Source organism: Jatropha curcas, chromosome 7 (genome assembly GCF_041381405.1).
Source record: "Jatropha curcas cultivar XTBG-Jc1 chromosome 7, XTBG_Jcur_1.0, whole genome shotgun sequence".
Classification (NCBI taxonomy): Eukaryota; Viridiplantae; Streptophyta; class Magnoliopsida; order Malpighiales; family Euphorbiaceae; genus Jatropha; species Jatropha curcas.
In genome coordinates this window covers 26049939-26064512 of record NC_143157.1, presented here as the reverse complement: position 1 = coordinate 26064512, position 14574 = coordinate 26049939, and the positions used below count along the sequence as shown (strand labels likewise).

The following is a 14574-nucleotide window of genomic DNA, read 5'->3' as shown; positions in this document are numbered from 1 at the left end:
AATGATCAAGTACCCTCTTAAAAATGAACTAACCAAATGCAATTATAAATCAAATACCTGAACCCGTTTAGAAAAATTCATTTTTGTTACTCAAATCCGTTCCAAAATCTGATTATAGTTATTCATTCAAATATCGTAGCCCATTTAACTACATTAAAAATATTTTTATATTTTATTTTTAAAAATAAAAAGTAAATAAAAAATTATGAAATTAATATTTTGACTTGATGAAAAATATAATATAAATATTAAAATATAATTATAGCATTAATTATAATTAAAAAGTGTCTACATATAAATTCTTTTTAAAAATAATTTTTTTAAATATTTATTAAACGGGTAGTAAATACCCGAGTTCTTGAATCCATCCCAATATAGGTAATAAAAATATTACTCGTTGAGCCCGTCATAAGTCCATTTATTCACTATTTGAATCCGTTAAAATCGAATCAAACCCATCTTAGAACTGTTTATTCACTACTTGAACCCATTAAACTGGGGGATTGGATGGGACAGCAATACCAGCCTCCTCTGTGGTTGCAACAGTAAAGTATAGTTATATCAGAAGTAAAATCCAAACTTCTTATAACGTGCCATCCACCAATACGTCTATAGATAATCGCTTATCCGCGTAAAGGACCTGTGTCATTGACAATTGGGTCAAGTTCATGCCAATCATCACTTTGTTGATGGACCAAAAAAAATCATTTGTATCATGTAGTCTGGCTGTTTGACAAAATATGAACCAAAAGAGTGAATTAAGATATTTGCAATAACTACTTATATTTCAGAAATATAATATATTGCATGTTGATCGAAGTATGGATAAAAAGCATCATACCTATATCATTGTTTTTCCTTCACATACATCACAAATTGTGTATCCGAGGCCTTCACAGTATGGACACTTTGTTCCCTCATCTACCCACTCCAAGAACTGCGCAAAATACCCACTTGTGAGGCCTATGTTGAATAGGATGCTTGAAATTACGATAATTCTGAAAAAGAAAAAGCATATTGAGTATATGGAGATCCTCATACCTGAGGCTCAATGTTAGGTTCACCCGTCCCATCACATTCTGCAATAGAAAAAGGCTAATTTGTCAACATTACAATTCAAGAGGCAAAAAACTCCACTTTGTGAGTTGCCATGCATAGTTATATAAATCATATACCAATTTCCAGAACAAAAGAATGTAGTATCTTCTTAAACTGCAAAATTAGTCATCGGCATGTACCTGTGCACAATAGACGGCCCTCCCCACGGCAGGAAAGGCATTTTGACGTGGTCTCCTTGGTTTTGCTCACATGAACATGTTTGTCTCTGCCAATAAGCCTAGAGGGTTCCTCCCATCGATTCTCCCCTAGGAGAAATACTCGATGTTGAGATACCTCAACTTCTGTTGCACCTTCTTCTTTAACAACTTTGTGCTGTTTTTCTGATATTTCGGTTACAGAAGTAACAGCAGCTCCATTGGCACCTTCCTGAGAAACAGAGTGTTTCAGAAAAGTCAGCCGCGTGTTTCAAGAAAACATTGACACATTTTATATTCTTACTCTGTCTTTAAGTAACCAATAGTTTAGTGCCTGATAGGAAAAAAAAAAAAAAAGAAAAAAAAGCTACAAATAATCAATCATTTAACGTTAAGCACAATTTCAAAAGGAGAGAAAAAAAAAAAAGAAAAGAAAGATATCGCTCGGAATAAAATCTAATGTGTGATATTCTTCCTCCTACCAGTATTCAGAACAAGCAGCCATTGCCAAGATCATGTGAAATGAGAAAATTTTACCACAATATGCATGCATTTGAATGTATACATAAGATGGATCCTAAAAATCTATGTTACAAGCACCATAAGCACCATTTAATGATGCAAATGGATAAGCATACACATTATTGTAACCAATGGAGCAACTAAGTGGAACAAAAGACTGACAGCAACTTTGTGCTATAAATTTTGGCATGTGTTCTAGCATGGCATTACACATGGACTCAAGTATAACTGCTGCTTCAACAATGTCTCCAGCACACAAAGTCAGGCTGATCTGAAAATAAGACATAACTTCACATTTGTAGGAAATATAAAATATGAATGAAATTTTCCATCATAATGACTAGTCCGTCAAACAAGGAACTATATTTCTCAAATTTCGGTTCCAAAGTCAAATTGAAAGCCACATGCCCAATTATTTGGTTCCACTTGCACACCTTGACCTTCAGTAAGATGGCCAATTTTAGGTCCATAAATGACATAAATAGCAATGATTACTCAAAATGCTTCTTCAGAAAGGAAACAATAACATTGGATGCATCACTTGATTTCTTGAAGATTAACCGCCTAAAAGATCCAGCAAGACTGCAGCTGGGTCCTGTAAGTCTGCAGCATATACATCCAATATAGACACTTTCTTCTCAATCTCATTTTTTAAAATAATGACTCCAAGTCTGAAGGGAATCTAAAAAAACCATAATGTTTACACTATTTAAAAAGCAAAATCTCAAGTGCCAAGAGATAGGGTTATGCATTGAGCCATTGACATGCTACCCCTTCAAAACTGTCTAGATGAAGAAATAAGTTTCACACCCAACAGGCCCAAATGATTTGAAGTACCTTCCGTGAAACTGTTAAAGTGCTTTCTTTCTGATCTATGCTAACGTTTGATCTAGTACCCCCCTGAATTTGTTGCTCCATATATAGCCTGTCAAGGAGTTCTGCAGTCATTATCCCATCTTCAGTGGTACCAAGTGTTGCCTGTCAAGCAAGCTCATGTAAATAAATTGATTCGACTTTAAATCAAACGCATAAGCTAAATAGACAAAAGCCTGAGTGAATGTGTGTTTACACGGGCATCACAACATTACAAACTAACATTCTTAACAATTTTCTATCTACATGAAGTAACACAATGGCAATTTAACACTTACTTGCCAAGTCTTCACTGCACGCTCGGTCCCACTTGAGAAGCTGGAATATTCCATGTCTTCCTCACCTGAGTAAAACCCCAATTTTTGTAATGCTTCCTGGAATACCACGTGTTCACAGAAGGAGAGATCAAAACAAGATACAATCATTTTGCATGTATTCAACAGAGTTATTGCAGCACATAAGCTTTAAAAATCCTAAATGAGAAGAGTTTTATCGAAACAAAATTCACCAATCATAGTTGTGTATCTGTAGCTTTTACCACACCTAAAAAAACAACCTCCATGAATAAGACCATGAGATTATCAACAAAAAAGAAAATCTGAAAGCTTGTCATTCAGGACTATCAAGAAAATTCAGGAGCTAATTACAGTGTGCCCGAGGAGTCGAGCTTCAAATATAACAGAAACCCAGATTTCATTGACAAAAATCTTTTGATAATTGAACAAACTAATATTTATTTGATCCATATATTCTGCATAATTCACTCAGCCTGGCACACAAGTAGACAAAAGAAATGCAAATAATCACCATGTTCCAACATTCATTTGATGAGACAACATCTGCAAATGTGAATCATCATTGAATTTGTGTCATAGTGTTAATTACAAAAACGATTGAAGAAGCAATTCTGCTTGCTTAGCTGCCATTTGTTTTGGCTTAAGTGTATATATAACACAAATACCTCAAACAATTCTGTTCATTAAGGAGTCCAATATTGTAATTTAAAAAATTTTTTATCATCGTATGTTAACATATTCTAACATCTCATGCTTCAAAGTCCACGTTGTTATTTATTATTTTGATAGATAGTCCGAAATGTTGTTATTATAGAATGTATTTTGCATGTTATGGACCAAATTATCATATATATTTAACATGCTATCAAAAAACACTATTAATTTCATCAATACTTGTTGTATCAGTATCAGAAACCACCGAGTTTTGTGTATAAACATTCTATACCATTTTAAATACAGCTATACAGTTCATGCCCCTACTGTTAACCTTCATTTTCACACGATCTGACATATACATATTGAAGCAAAAGCAAAGAGAGTGTTCAAACATTTTCTTTTATTAGCTTTTAATTATTCCTATTTTATGGAATTTTGATTTTTTTTTTATGTCTTTTTAATTTTGGATGATTGTAAACAAGAAAACTTTCCTAAATTGTATTAATTAAATAATTAATGATAATTAGATATCATAGGAAAGTGAAGAGTTGGAAAATTGGAAAGTTTTTATTTCACACATTCTAAATTATCTTTATTTGACTCGTAAATTATTTGTAATTTTATCATATTTAAATTATTTATAAATTTGGAAAATTTATTAGCCATTGTATAAATTACTACCTGAACTTTATAAAAAAAATCTATGGCACCCACAATTTTTGTATTAGTCCACTAAATCTTCAACTTGTAAAATTGTACTTTTCAACTTTAAATTGAAAAATGTGTAAATTTATATCCAACAAGCACAATTTTGTAAAGAAGAATCTAATGAATCAACTTCAAAGTCAGATATCCCATTAGACTTGTAAATTTTAGGTGTTAATTTATATGTTAAGCCAAATTTAATTTTTTCCATAGTTTCACTTAAGACTCACCAATAACACACACATACTCATACTCCATTTCCTATGAAATTCCTTCTCAAATTCAAGGTCTAAATCGATGATTCTTTCCTTTTTCCTTTTCTTATTTTACTTTTTCTCTAATGCAAAATAAACTTTGCATCTGCATTAACTTCGACTTCTGTCATTGAACAGTTTTCTCCGACTCTTTTTTCTTTTATTATTATCGATCTCTTTTATTTTATATTTTAAAGCTTTTTAATACGACAATCGATCTAATAAAGGATTTTGTCGTTTGGAGATGTGTTCCAAGAGCTTTTATATTCTTAATATCTATTAAATTTATTGGAACTGTACCAAAGCGTTTCACATTTAGACAAAATTAGAATTGATTTGGCAAACATGTTTCTACCTAATAGAACATTTGTTTAGTTCGTTGCAATCTATTTTCCTGTAAAACAAACAGAATTTTCCAGTAATAAATTTTAAATCCACTCACGAAGAAATCAAAGCCAGTGAGAAAGAAATAAAAACTCGCCTTGTACATAATATTCATAGAAGAAATGTGTTTATTGCGAGCACACCTGCATCTCTCGCACATCCTCTCCCTCGCTTCCTTTCCTTAATGCTTTCCTCGTCTGGTCCTCTTCTCTCTCTGAAACCTTACTCACTTCCTTCACATCCTCTACCTTCTCCCCTAACACAATTGGACGCGAACTCGACCCGCTTTCCGCAATCCGATTCTTCTCCGTCAAAACCTGTAACAAAGCGCTAACATTCGCTATCGCCTCCGGCACCAAATCTACTTCTTGCGTCGAAATTTGTTTCTCTAGGGCTTGAATTTGGAGCTTCAGCGATTGAATTTCCGCAAGGAGAGACTCGCGCTCCCGAAGCCATCTCTGCTCTTCTCGGAGCCATCGCTGCTCCTCCCGAAGCCACCGCTGTTCTTCACGAAGCCAGAGAATGTCATCACGGTCCGGTATTGGAGAGTTTGGTAAAGAGGACGAGAAGCAAATATGCGATTTGGACAGAGAGAGAGAAAATGTATGCTTGAAAAATGGAAGTGGAGATAAAGCGTGTAGTTTGTGATGGTAAAGGGAAATAGGAGGATTTAGAGGAAGAGGTAAAGAAGAACAAGAAGACATGAGAAAGAGAGATTTGAGGGCAGAAGAAATGGAAGACAGTGCAGTGTGAGTGAGAGCGAAAAAGAAGAAGATATTTTGGATTGAATTAAGAAGTTAAGCCACAGGAGTGAAATTTAGCAACAGGTAGCGGGAAGATAATCTATTGGCTCGAGTCTTGAGATATTTATTACATTATGGGCTTCGACTTTCTACGGCTTGCATGTACTGTTAGCCCAACTCTAATTGGACTTAGCTAGGAGGTCCATTGGATCTGGCCAATCACCAATACAAGGCCTTAAGGTCCAATAATTTTTTTCTTAATTTGATTTCGGGTAAGGTTTAAATTTTAAATTCCAATTATTTTCAATGGGATAAATAAATATGACTCAAGTTTAAGTTTTTTTTTTTTTTCTTTTTACTTTTTCCTTGAATTTTGAAAAGAAAAAGTAATGTGTTAGCTGGCAAAAGGCTTTCATGGCTTTACTCAAAAACAAAACCATTAAAAAATTAGCTATCGTGACTTTCAAAATAGACACTATCTTACAACAAATTAAAATGTTATAATTATTCACTTATTTTCTTAATTATTAATATACATAAATGTTTTTTATATTTTATGGATGATGAATGACTTTAACATTATAACTTATAAGTTATGTTGAAATTAACATATAATATTTGGTGTTGTTGATGGAATGTTTGAAATTTTGGTTTATTATGAAAATAACATGGTTTGAGAAATAATTTCCCAAATGATGCAAAAATGCAATTATTTATAACTCTATATTTGTATTTTTAAAAAGTAAGAGGATTGCAGTAAAACCACTAAAAGTATTACTAGTTTTATAATTGTATGAAGAATCTATGTTTAATTAAATTTAGTAATTAATAAAAAAAAAGGAATAAAAAAAAAAGCTTTAGTTGTATGAAGAATCTATGTTTAATTAAATTTAGTAATTAATAACCAAAAAATAAAATTTTCTTATTTATGTCGTGAGACATAAATATTATTTACTTTAAAAAAATATAAAAATAATTTGAAATAGATAAAAAAGGGTATGAATAAAAATTATAAGATGAAAGAAATAATAAACAATCAAAAGCGATTTTATTTAAAGAATTGACAGGGTGACAAAGGCACACCAAAAATTAAAAAGGGAGAAGAAAATACGAGATGGTAAAGAGACGGTAAGATGTGGACATGGCATCCAAATCATTATTGAGTTTTCAATTTTTGTTAGGAGCATCTATAGATGTTCACCTAATATTTTATATATATATATATATATATATATATAAATATAGGTCACTGGTCAAACTTATTAACTATAACATATTAAAGTCATATTGTATAATTCATATTCAATTCGTTCACCTTCAAGCAAAAAGGAAAAATAAATAAATAAATAAATAAAAATTTGGATAAACACAATTTTTTTTCCCTTATCCTTAAAGGTTGAGTTTTATATTAATATTAAATGAATGCTATTTATTCAATTCAGCATCTTGTTCATGTTTTACAAAAGTATCGATGTTTTTTCTTACCAAATTGTTTTTTTTTTTTTCTTTTTTCTTTTTTGAAAGAAACAAAAGTATGCATAGTTGTTATAATCCAAATTCCATGTACTTTTCTTTATTTCTATGAAGACTATCTTCACGTTATTCAAATTGAAAATCCAAAATTGACATAAACAGACATAGACCATATATGTATTTAAATAATACCTTTGAATAATTAAAACACAACCTCGTCATTCTTTCTTTTTTTGAGAAAAGCAGAAGTTGAAATATTTATATAGTGACTTGTCAAACATGATTTCTTATTGTCACAAGTTACCAATTAAAAAATATATTTAAATAATATCCTTAAATTTTCAATAAATCTTGTGCTTTTTGTTTTTATTTTTTGAATAATTAAAATATAACTCGTTATTTTTTCAAGTTCCAAAAATTTATATGGGGCCATGTTTATATGGAGAAGTTGAATGTTTTTTTTTCCTCAATTAGGGTTCTATCGTTAAGGACAAATCATGAAATATATTATAGTACTATAAAGTTATATCTTTTATAAAAATCATTAACTATTTGGTAAGAAGAAAATAATATAAATTCATAAGCTTGTTAACATGAGAAGAAACATTCCCTTTCAAAGTCTTGCAAAAGAGAAGGAGAAAATTTGACTAATGAGAAGGAGAAACAGCAAAGGTTCAATCTTGTCATTGCAAATATTTGCAATGCATGCTTATCAGCTATAGGGATCAGCTGGAAATGTTAAATAAATACGTTCATTATATACAATTATATATATAAAAAAAAAGTAACCTAACTCGCGTAAATTATTGAGTAACATGCTATGACCCTTTACACGTAAAATAGAGAGAAAAGGAAAAAATAGACATTTTCAATAACTCGCTAAAAATATATACAAAATATTCATGTTTTGATAAGTGCTGGATCCGTCAATAAATTGATAAAAGTAGGGATTCATTGGATCGGAAGATTCAATATTATTCAATATGGTTCAATTGAATTTTTATATATAATGTTTTTATATATCTTTATTAAATGCAATTGAAAATACGAGTTAAGAAATAATTTTAATATTAAAAAAAGGTAAAAAAAAAAATGAAATAATGGAACGAAACCTAATTTCATCTATTTATATAAAAATTTTAATATATTTTATTGAAACTTCAGCTGTTTCAATTTTTATTGTCTAATATTTTTAAAATTTTTCTCAATTTGGTTTATTTCTTTTGTGAAATTTGGTTTAATTCGGTTTCTGTTTAAGAAAAATTGATTCGTTTATTAGTTTTATAAAAATTCTAACTAAATTGATGTGCATTTGATTGCCCTTAACCATATTTTTAAGTGTGAAGTTATGCCACCTTATAATTTATTTGTACAGCAAAATCTAACTTCATTACTTTATCATCGATGCTAATCATAAAATTAAGAAGAGAAGAGCAATTGATTATCTATTAATTACTTCAATTTCAATATATATATATATATATATAATATGCAAATTATGCAATTGAAAAATAAATTAAAAAATGTCTTGCAACCAAAGGATTAAGCTGACACATGGCTTATGGTTGTTCAGATAAGATAACCCCAAAAGTTATATAAATAAATGAAATAAAATAGAAGCCGCCTATTTCTGAGTTGGAGACTTCAAAGTTTTTTTCCTAAGTTATAAACATTAGGGCAAAACTATAGTACAGAATATTAATATTCTGTACTAATACAGAAGTTGCTTTCTACCGTCAGATTTTGTTTTGTTAATAATAATTGTTGGATTAACAAATGAGTTTGAAACTGGTTGCCGGAAACACATGTTAGAAAATATTTTTCAAAAAAAAAAAAAAAAAAAAAAAAAAAAGCGAAAAACTGCGAGGTATTATCTATATAAAGCCCAGAGAGCTAGGCAGATCCTAATAACATGCAATATACACATTCAACAAACCCAGCTTCAGCTTAGACGCTCTCATCTAAACATATTCTCTACACAACACAAGAAAGTTAAGCATTGATCATCAAGGATGAAGAAGAAAGTGAAAACTGCAGTCTTTGTTCTCCTTCTTTTGGTGTTATCTGTAGATAGATGTTCGTCTTTTTTGGATCGTAGCCAATTCCCTTCTTCCTTTTTATTTGGTACTGCAACTTCTTCTTATCAGGTATATACAGAAAGGGTTTTGCTGTTCTATGTTGTATTATTTTTTGAATCTACACTCTGCAGGTTTATTTGCTAGCTCTTTATTTTCTGATATCTATTGCTTTCATATTTATTTCAGCCATTTGTTTCAGAGAACAAGATTGCATATTTACAATTTCAAATGATTGATTCCATTTTAAATTGCCAACCTGCAGATTGAAGGAGCATTCCTAGAAGGCAATAAAGGCCTCAGCAATTGGGATGTGTTCTCACATATACAAGGTATATGATTGAAATGTCGCTAATGTACTAAATTTCTTGGGTGATTAATGGCTTAATTTCACATACTAAATTATTAGAGTGTATATATATATATATATATATATATATATATATATATATATATATATATATATAAGAAAATTAGAGAGCTATTTAAACATAATTGCATGTGTGTGTGTATATATACATTTACTTGTTTACAATTAGCTTAATTAAATTAAGTACATATATCATATATTTTAATAATTGTTGGTAATCATATCAGGGAAAATCAAAGACGGAAGCAATGGCGACATGGCTGATGATCATTATAATTTATATAAGGTAATTACAATATATTTCTCTACTTTTATAATTAAGCTAGTTTATAATCCTCATTAAAAACCAAAAAGAAAAAAAAAAAGAAAGAAAAAAGCACTTTCTGAAATTTTAAATATTTTAAAAATCACCAATAACTTATATCCAATATTTAAAATTATAAATTTTTATTTTTATTTCATTTTTTAAAGAAAATGATGGGAGGAAGGGAACACTAGAACTAGAAAAAAGTCATATTTTCAAGCGTTGACTTGCAGTTGTGACATATCAACTTCGTTTAATCAACATTACAAAGTCATTCTCCCTGAAGCTGAAACAGCAAAACACGCCATTTTCTTCAGGATCCATCGCTTGACTTTCATTTTTTAAAAAAGGGTCCTTTTCATACCTTGCGGTTTGTGATTAAAATATGAAAAAAATGTCTTTTTTTTTTTATTTAATGGAAATGTTTTATAGATTTATGCTTATTTAGTAATTTTTGATAACAAAATAAAAATATTCTAATAAAGTCTTTTGTGTGTATCAGGAAGACATAGAGCTAATGCACTCCCTTGGGGTCAACTCATACCGATTCTCCATCTCCTGGTCCAGAGTACTCCCAAGTATATATGTCTCACACTAATTAATTAATGACCATTAAACCATTAATCTTTTTTTTTTTTCCTGAGATTATCTCTATATATTTAATTATTGATAGAGGGTAGATTTGGAAAAGTCAATTTAGAAGGGATTAAATTCTACAACAAACTTATCAATGCTCTTTTGCTCAAAGGTAATTTAAATTTTATTTTTTTAAAAATTCCATTTATATTATATTTAGGATTATGTACTTAATTGAGTCTAATTTGTTTGAGTAGGGATCCAACCATTTGTTACATTGAACCATTTCGATATTCCTCAAGAATTACAAGATAGATACGGCTCATGGTTAAATTCTCAAATACAGTAAGTTTATTTTTACCATTTTTTTTTTTTTTGAGAAATTGTTTTCCTAATTTCTAATAAGGAAAACATTAATAATTTTCATGTTTATGCAGGGAAGATTTTGGCTACTTTGCTGAGTTGTGTTTCAAGGCATTTGGGGATAGAGTTAAATATTGGGCAACGCTAAATGAGCCCAACGTTGTGGCCCAATTTGGCTACTACAGTGGAAAACATCCGCCAAGCCGTTGCTCTTACCCAGTAGGCAAATGTGAAGCTGGAGACTCCCAATTAGAACCTTATATTGCCGCTCATAATATGATTTTGTCGCATGCCACAGCAACTCAAATTTACAGAGACAGATATCAGGTACATTTGAATACCAAAATTTTATTCGGTGGTGGAGTCAGAAATCAAAGTTAGGGAGCCAAAAATATTTTTAAAAAAATTTAAGGAGGCCAAATAAAAAAAAAATTTTTTTGAAGGCAAGAATTAAAAAAAAAAAAAAAGGATTTATCCACCTCCGGCCATCTCTCCCTCCGCCTCTGATTTCGGCAGTACTATTTCATATGTCACAGCATTTTTCTTATATTCAAAAATTAAATATTTAAATCTTATTTTTTTATGGTTAATTTTGCCGAACATGACTATAATGCATTAACGTGTTTATACACAGTTAGATTATTCAATTTAATTAATGCAGTACTTACACGGTTTTGATTTGAATAGGAAAAACAAGGAGGGAAGATAGGCATTGTGTTAAGTGCCTACTGGTATGAACCATTAAGAGATATTCCAGCTGATCATTTTGCTGCTCAACGAGCTCTATCTTTTTTTACTGCTTGGTAATTGTCTTACCTTAATTAAGCGTTTTGCTCTGATTATTACTTGAATTGGAATTGGAATTGACGTTTTCTTTTCTTCTTTTTTTCCAAATTTGTATCTGTAGGTTTATGGATCCAATTATATATGGAGAGTACCCACCTGAAATGCGACAGATAGTAGGTGAAAGGCTACCAACATTTTCAGTAGAGGAGAAAAGGAAATTGAAGAATAAATTGGATTTTATTGGAATAAATCATTATAGCACTCTTTATGCAAAGGATTGCATGTTTTCACCATGCAATTCTAGTACTGACTTACTTGCAGACTCATTTGTATACAATACTGGGGACAGAGATGGAAATCTTATTGGAAAACCGGTAATTAATTAGTTATATTAAGCTGAATTAGAGTCTAATTAGAAATTAGTTAACAAAGATAAGATGACAGTTAATATATATTAATTTAGCATTATATGTATGTTTTTGCTCTTGCAGACTGCAATGCCTACATTTTACGTGGTTCCAAATAGTATGGAGAAGATAGTCATGTATTTCAAAGACAGATACAACAACACACCCATGTTTATCACTGAGAATGGTAAATAATCTCCTGCATGCACCAAAGTGAATAACTATAAATAAATTTTTCACGAGAAAAAAATGTTCGTTTTCTTTCTATGACACAATTGAAAGCTATTCTAATAACCTGAGGAGAAAAAATAAATATATCACGAGTTTAGTTACAGGTACGACAATTTTCAATTACTGGTGTAACTTTAAGGACTTAAAGATTGAACTATTTTGCAGGATATGCACAACCTAACAGTGGTGACATTAAAGAAATGCTCAGTGACGCTGGAAGAATAGAGTACATGGAGGGTTACCTGACTTCCCTAGCCGCAGCAATAAGGTGCCGATGACGGAACTAAGGATGGCCAGTAGTGGCCTCGGCTCCCCCTAATTTTAAAATTTTATAAAATTTATATTATAAAATATTAAATAATTTCCAGTTACTGCTAAATTTTTAAAACTTTTTCGCCCCTTAAATATTTTTTCTGGTTCACTACATTACATTTTGAAAATCGTGGCTTTTTTTTTTTTTTTTTTTGTGGTGAGTTGTGATTTTGTGATTAATATTATCATTATTATATTTTATAATTGCAGGAAAGGAGCAGATGTGAGAGGTTATTTTGGTTGGTCACTAATAGACAACTTTGAATGGTCATATGGGTATTCAATATGCTTTGGATTATACCATGTGGATCGCACAACGCTGAAAAGAACACCGAAACAATCAGCCTTATGGTTTCAGCAATTCCTTAGAAATAATAATAACCTTCGCATGCCCATAAATAGCAGCAGAAAATTATGGTATTTGTAAATATAAATAAATATTTCTTGTAAATTAGCTATTGAAATTTGATTGGGTATGCATATTTTAGTATATTTTTTATATAAGTTATTCATTTTTTATTAAGTTTTGTTACATTCATCCTATGGTAATTGATGAATATAATTAGAAAATTTGTGTAATTTATAAGAAATTTTTTTATTGTAAAAACAAAATATATAAGAAATTCATTAACCTTAAGTTATGAGTAAATTACTAAGATTTGTATTAATTTTTAAAATTAACTTTCATAATACATAAATATTGAATAATTTAGAAGTATAGACTGTAGTTTGATAATCTCTGTCGGCTTCGCTGAAGGAGAGCCCAATAATGTGGAGGAAAGCATTGCATAAAACCCGTGAATTTCTCATGGTGTCTAAGTTCTAAGCTCTAGAATTTTTTATCTGTATTTCATTTAACATATTTGCTTCAGATATGTTATGTTTTTTCATGGCATTTTCATAATAAAATAATTTTATTTGCTGATAAAAAAAAAAATCATCCTAGGGTCCACATTTACCACCCTTGCTAGAGGAAAGCCATTGTTGATTAATCTGGGACATCTTAAATTAATTATCCATTTTTTTATTTTTAATTAAGTTAAAAAATTTTATTATTTTATCAATAAGTCACATTCATTTATATGTCATTTCATTGAAAGATAAAATTGGTAAACTATAACAAAAAAAAAAAAAAAAAATCTATTGATAAGACTTCTTAATCTTCATGCCAAAATTAAATTGAATTCTTAATCTTCATGCCAAAATTAAATTGGACTATTGGTGAGAATGAGGTGGATTGAATACGCTAATATTTGTCAATTGCTTCAATGGAAAGAAAAACAAAGGCGTGAATTGAAAGAAATCAAGATTGACTAATTCACTTGTAGATATGGAATATTACAAAATAAAATATTATAACTGAAAAGGAAAAGGTTTGTCAATTATCCACTTGCTATTAAATTGGAAATTAATTAAGAATTTTTTTATTTATTTATTGGGAGGTGTAACAAGCAGAAATAACATAATAAGCTATACAATAAGAATTTTTTTTTCTATAAAGAAATTTATGCATTTTGAAGAATTTATGCATTTTAATTGTGAAAATTTATTTTTAAATATGATTAGAGTAAATAGATTAAAAGTTAAAAATACTATAAGCAGGTTAAGTGGGTCGTATATAGATCTAATACATTCAGTTAACTTATTTATGATATTAAAAGGTTACACGAGTTGCATACGTGTCAACACCACCCACTTAACATGTTTATGATATTAAGCGGATTAAACGTATCGTGTTCGTGTCAGCTGTCTAATTTAAATATTGTATTTGTGTCGAAATTATAAAAAATTATTTCATCATTTAATATTACTCGCTCATCACGTACGTTTTAACAATATACGTATTTTGTCATCTCTTGTGAAATTCAAGCCTGAAATTGTTTAACATAAATCATGAGTCTTAATATACCTTTTAACATTCCTTGAATATTGCCATGTAATGTCTAATGTCAGGTTAAGGTTAATTTTCAAAGGAAAATTTTTCTTGTGA

At 29.9% G+C, this 14574-nt stretch overlaps 2 protein-coding genes across 3 annotated transcripts; one reads left to right on the top strand and one right to left on the bottom strand.

The window, feature by feature from the left end:
* Positions 1-242: 242 nt before the first annotated feature.
* PTAC5 (plastid transcriptionally active 5) lies at positions 243-5764 on the bottom strand. 2 transcript variants are annotated; one of them, XM_012215774.4, is made up of 7 exons: positions 5088-5764; positions 2927-3022; positions 2613-2753; positions 1239-1485; positions 1042-1079; positions 842-937; positions 243-726 (listed from the first exon to the last, which is right to left on the bottom strand). In XM_012215774.4, the coding sequence occupies exons 1-6, from the start codon at positions 5646-5648 to the stop codon at positions 842-844; spliced, it is 1179 nt and encodes a 392-aa protein (XP_012071164.1). In that variant the 5' UTR covers positions 5649-5764; the 3' UTR covers positions 243-726. The 2 variants fall into 2 exon arrangements, with proteins under 2 accessions (XP_012071164.1, XP_012071165.1); XM_012215775.4 differs by having other exon boundaries at positions 243-640.
* A 3292-nt stretch (positions 5765-9056) lies between these two features.
* On the top strand, positions 9057-13079 carry LOC105633315 (beta-glucosidase 18). Its single transcript, XM_012215884.4, has 12 exons — positions 9057-9307; positions 9501-9567; positions 9833-9891; positions 10412-10487; positions 10583-10657; positions 10743-10830; positions 10923-11175; positions 11536-11651; positions 11756-12008; positions 12126-12228; positions 12438-12540; positions 12795-13079. Exons 1-12 carry the CDS (start codon positions 9173-9175, stop codon positions 13009-13011), a joined length of 1545 nt encoding a protein of 514 aa, XP_012071274.3. The 5' UTR covers positions 9057-9172; the 3' UTR covers positions 13012-13079.
* Positions 13080-14574: the final 1495 nt, after the last annotated feature.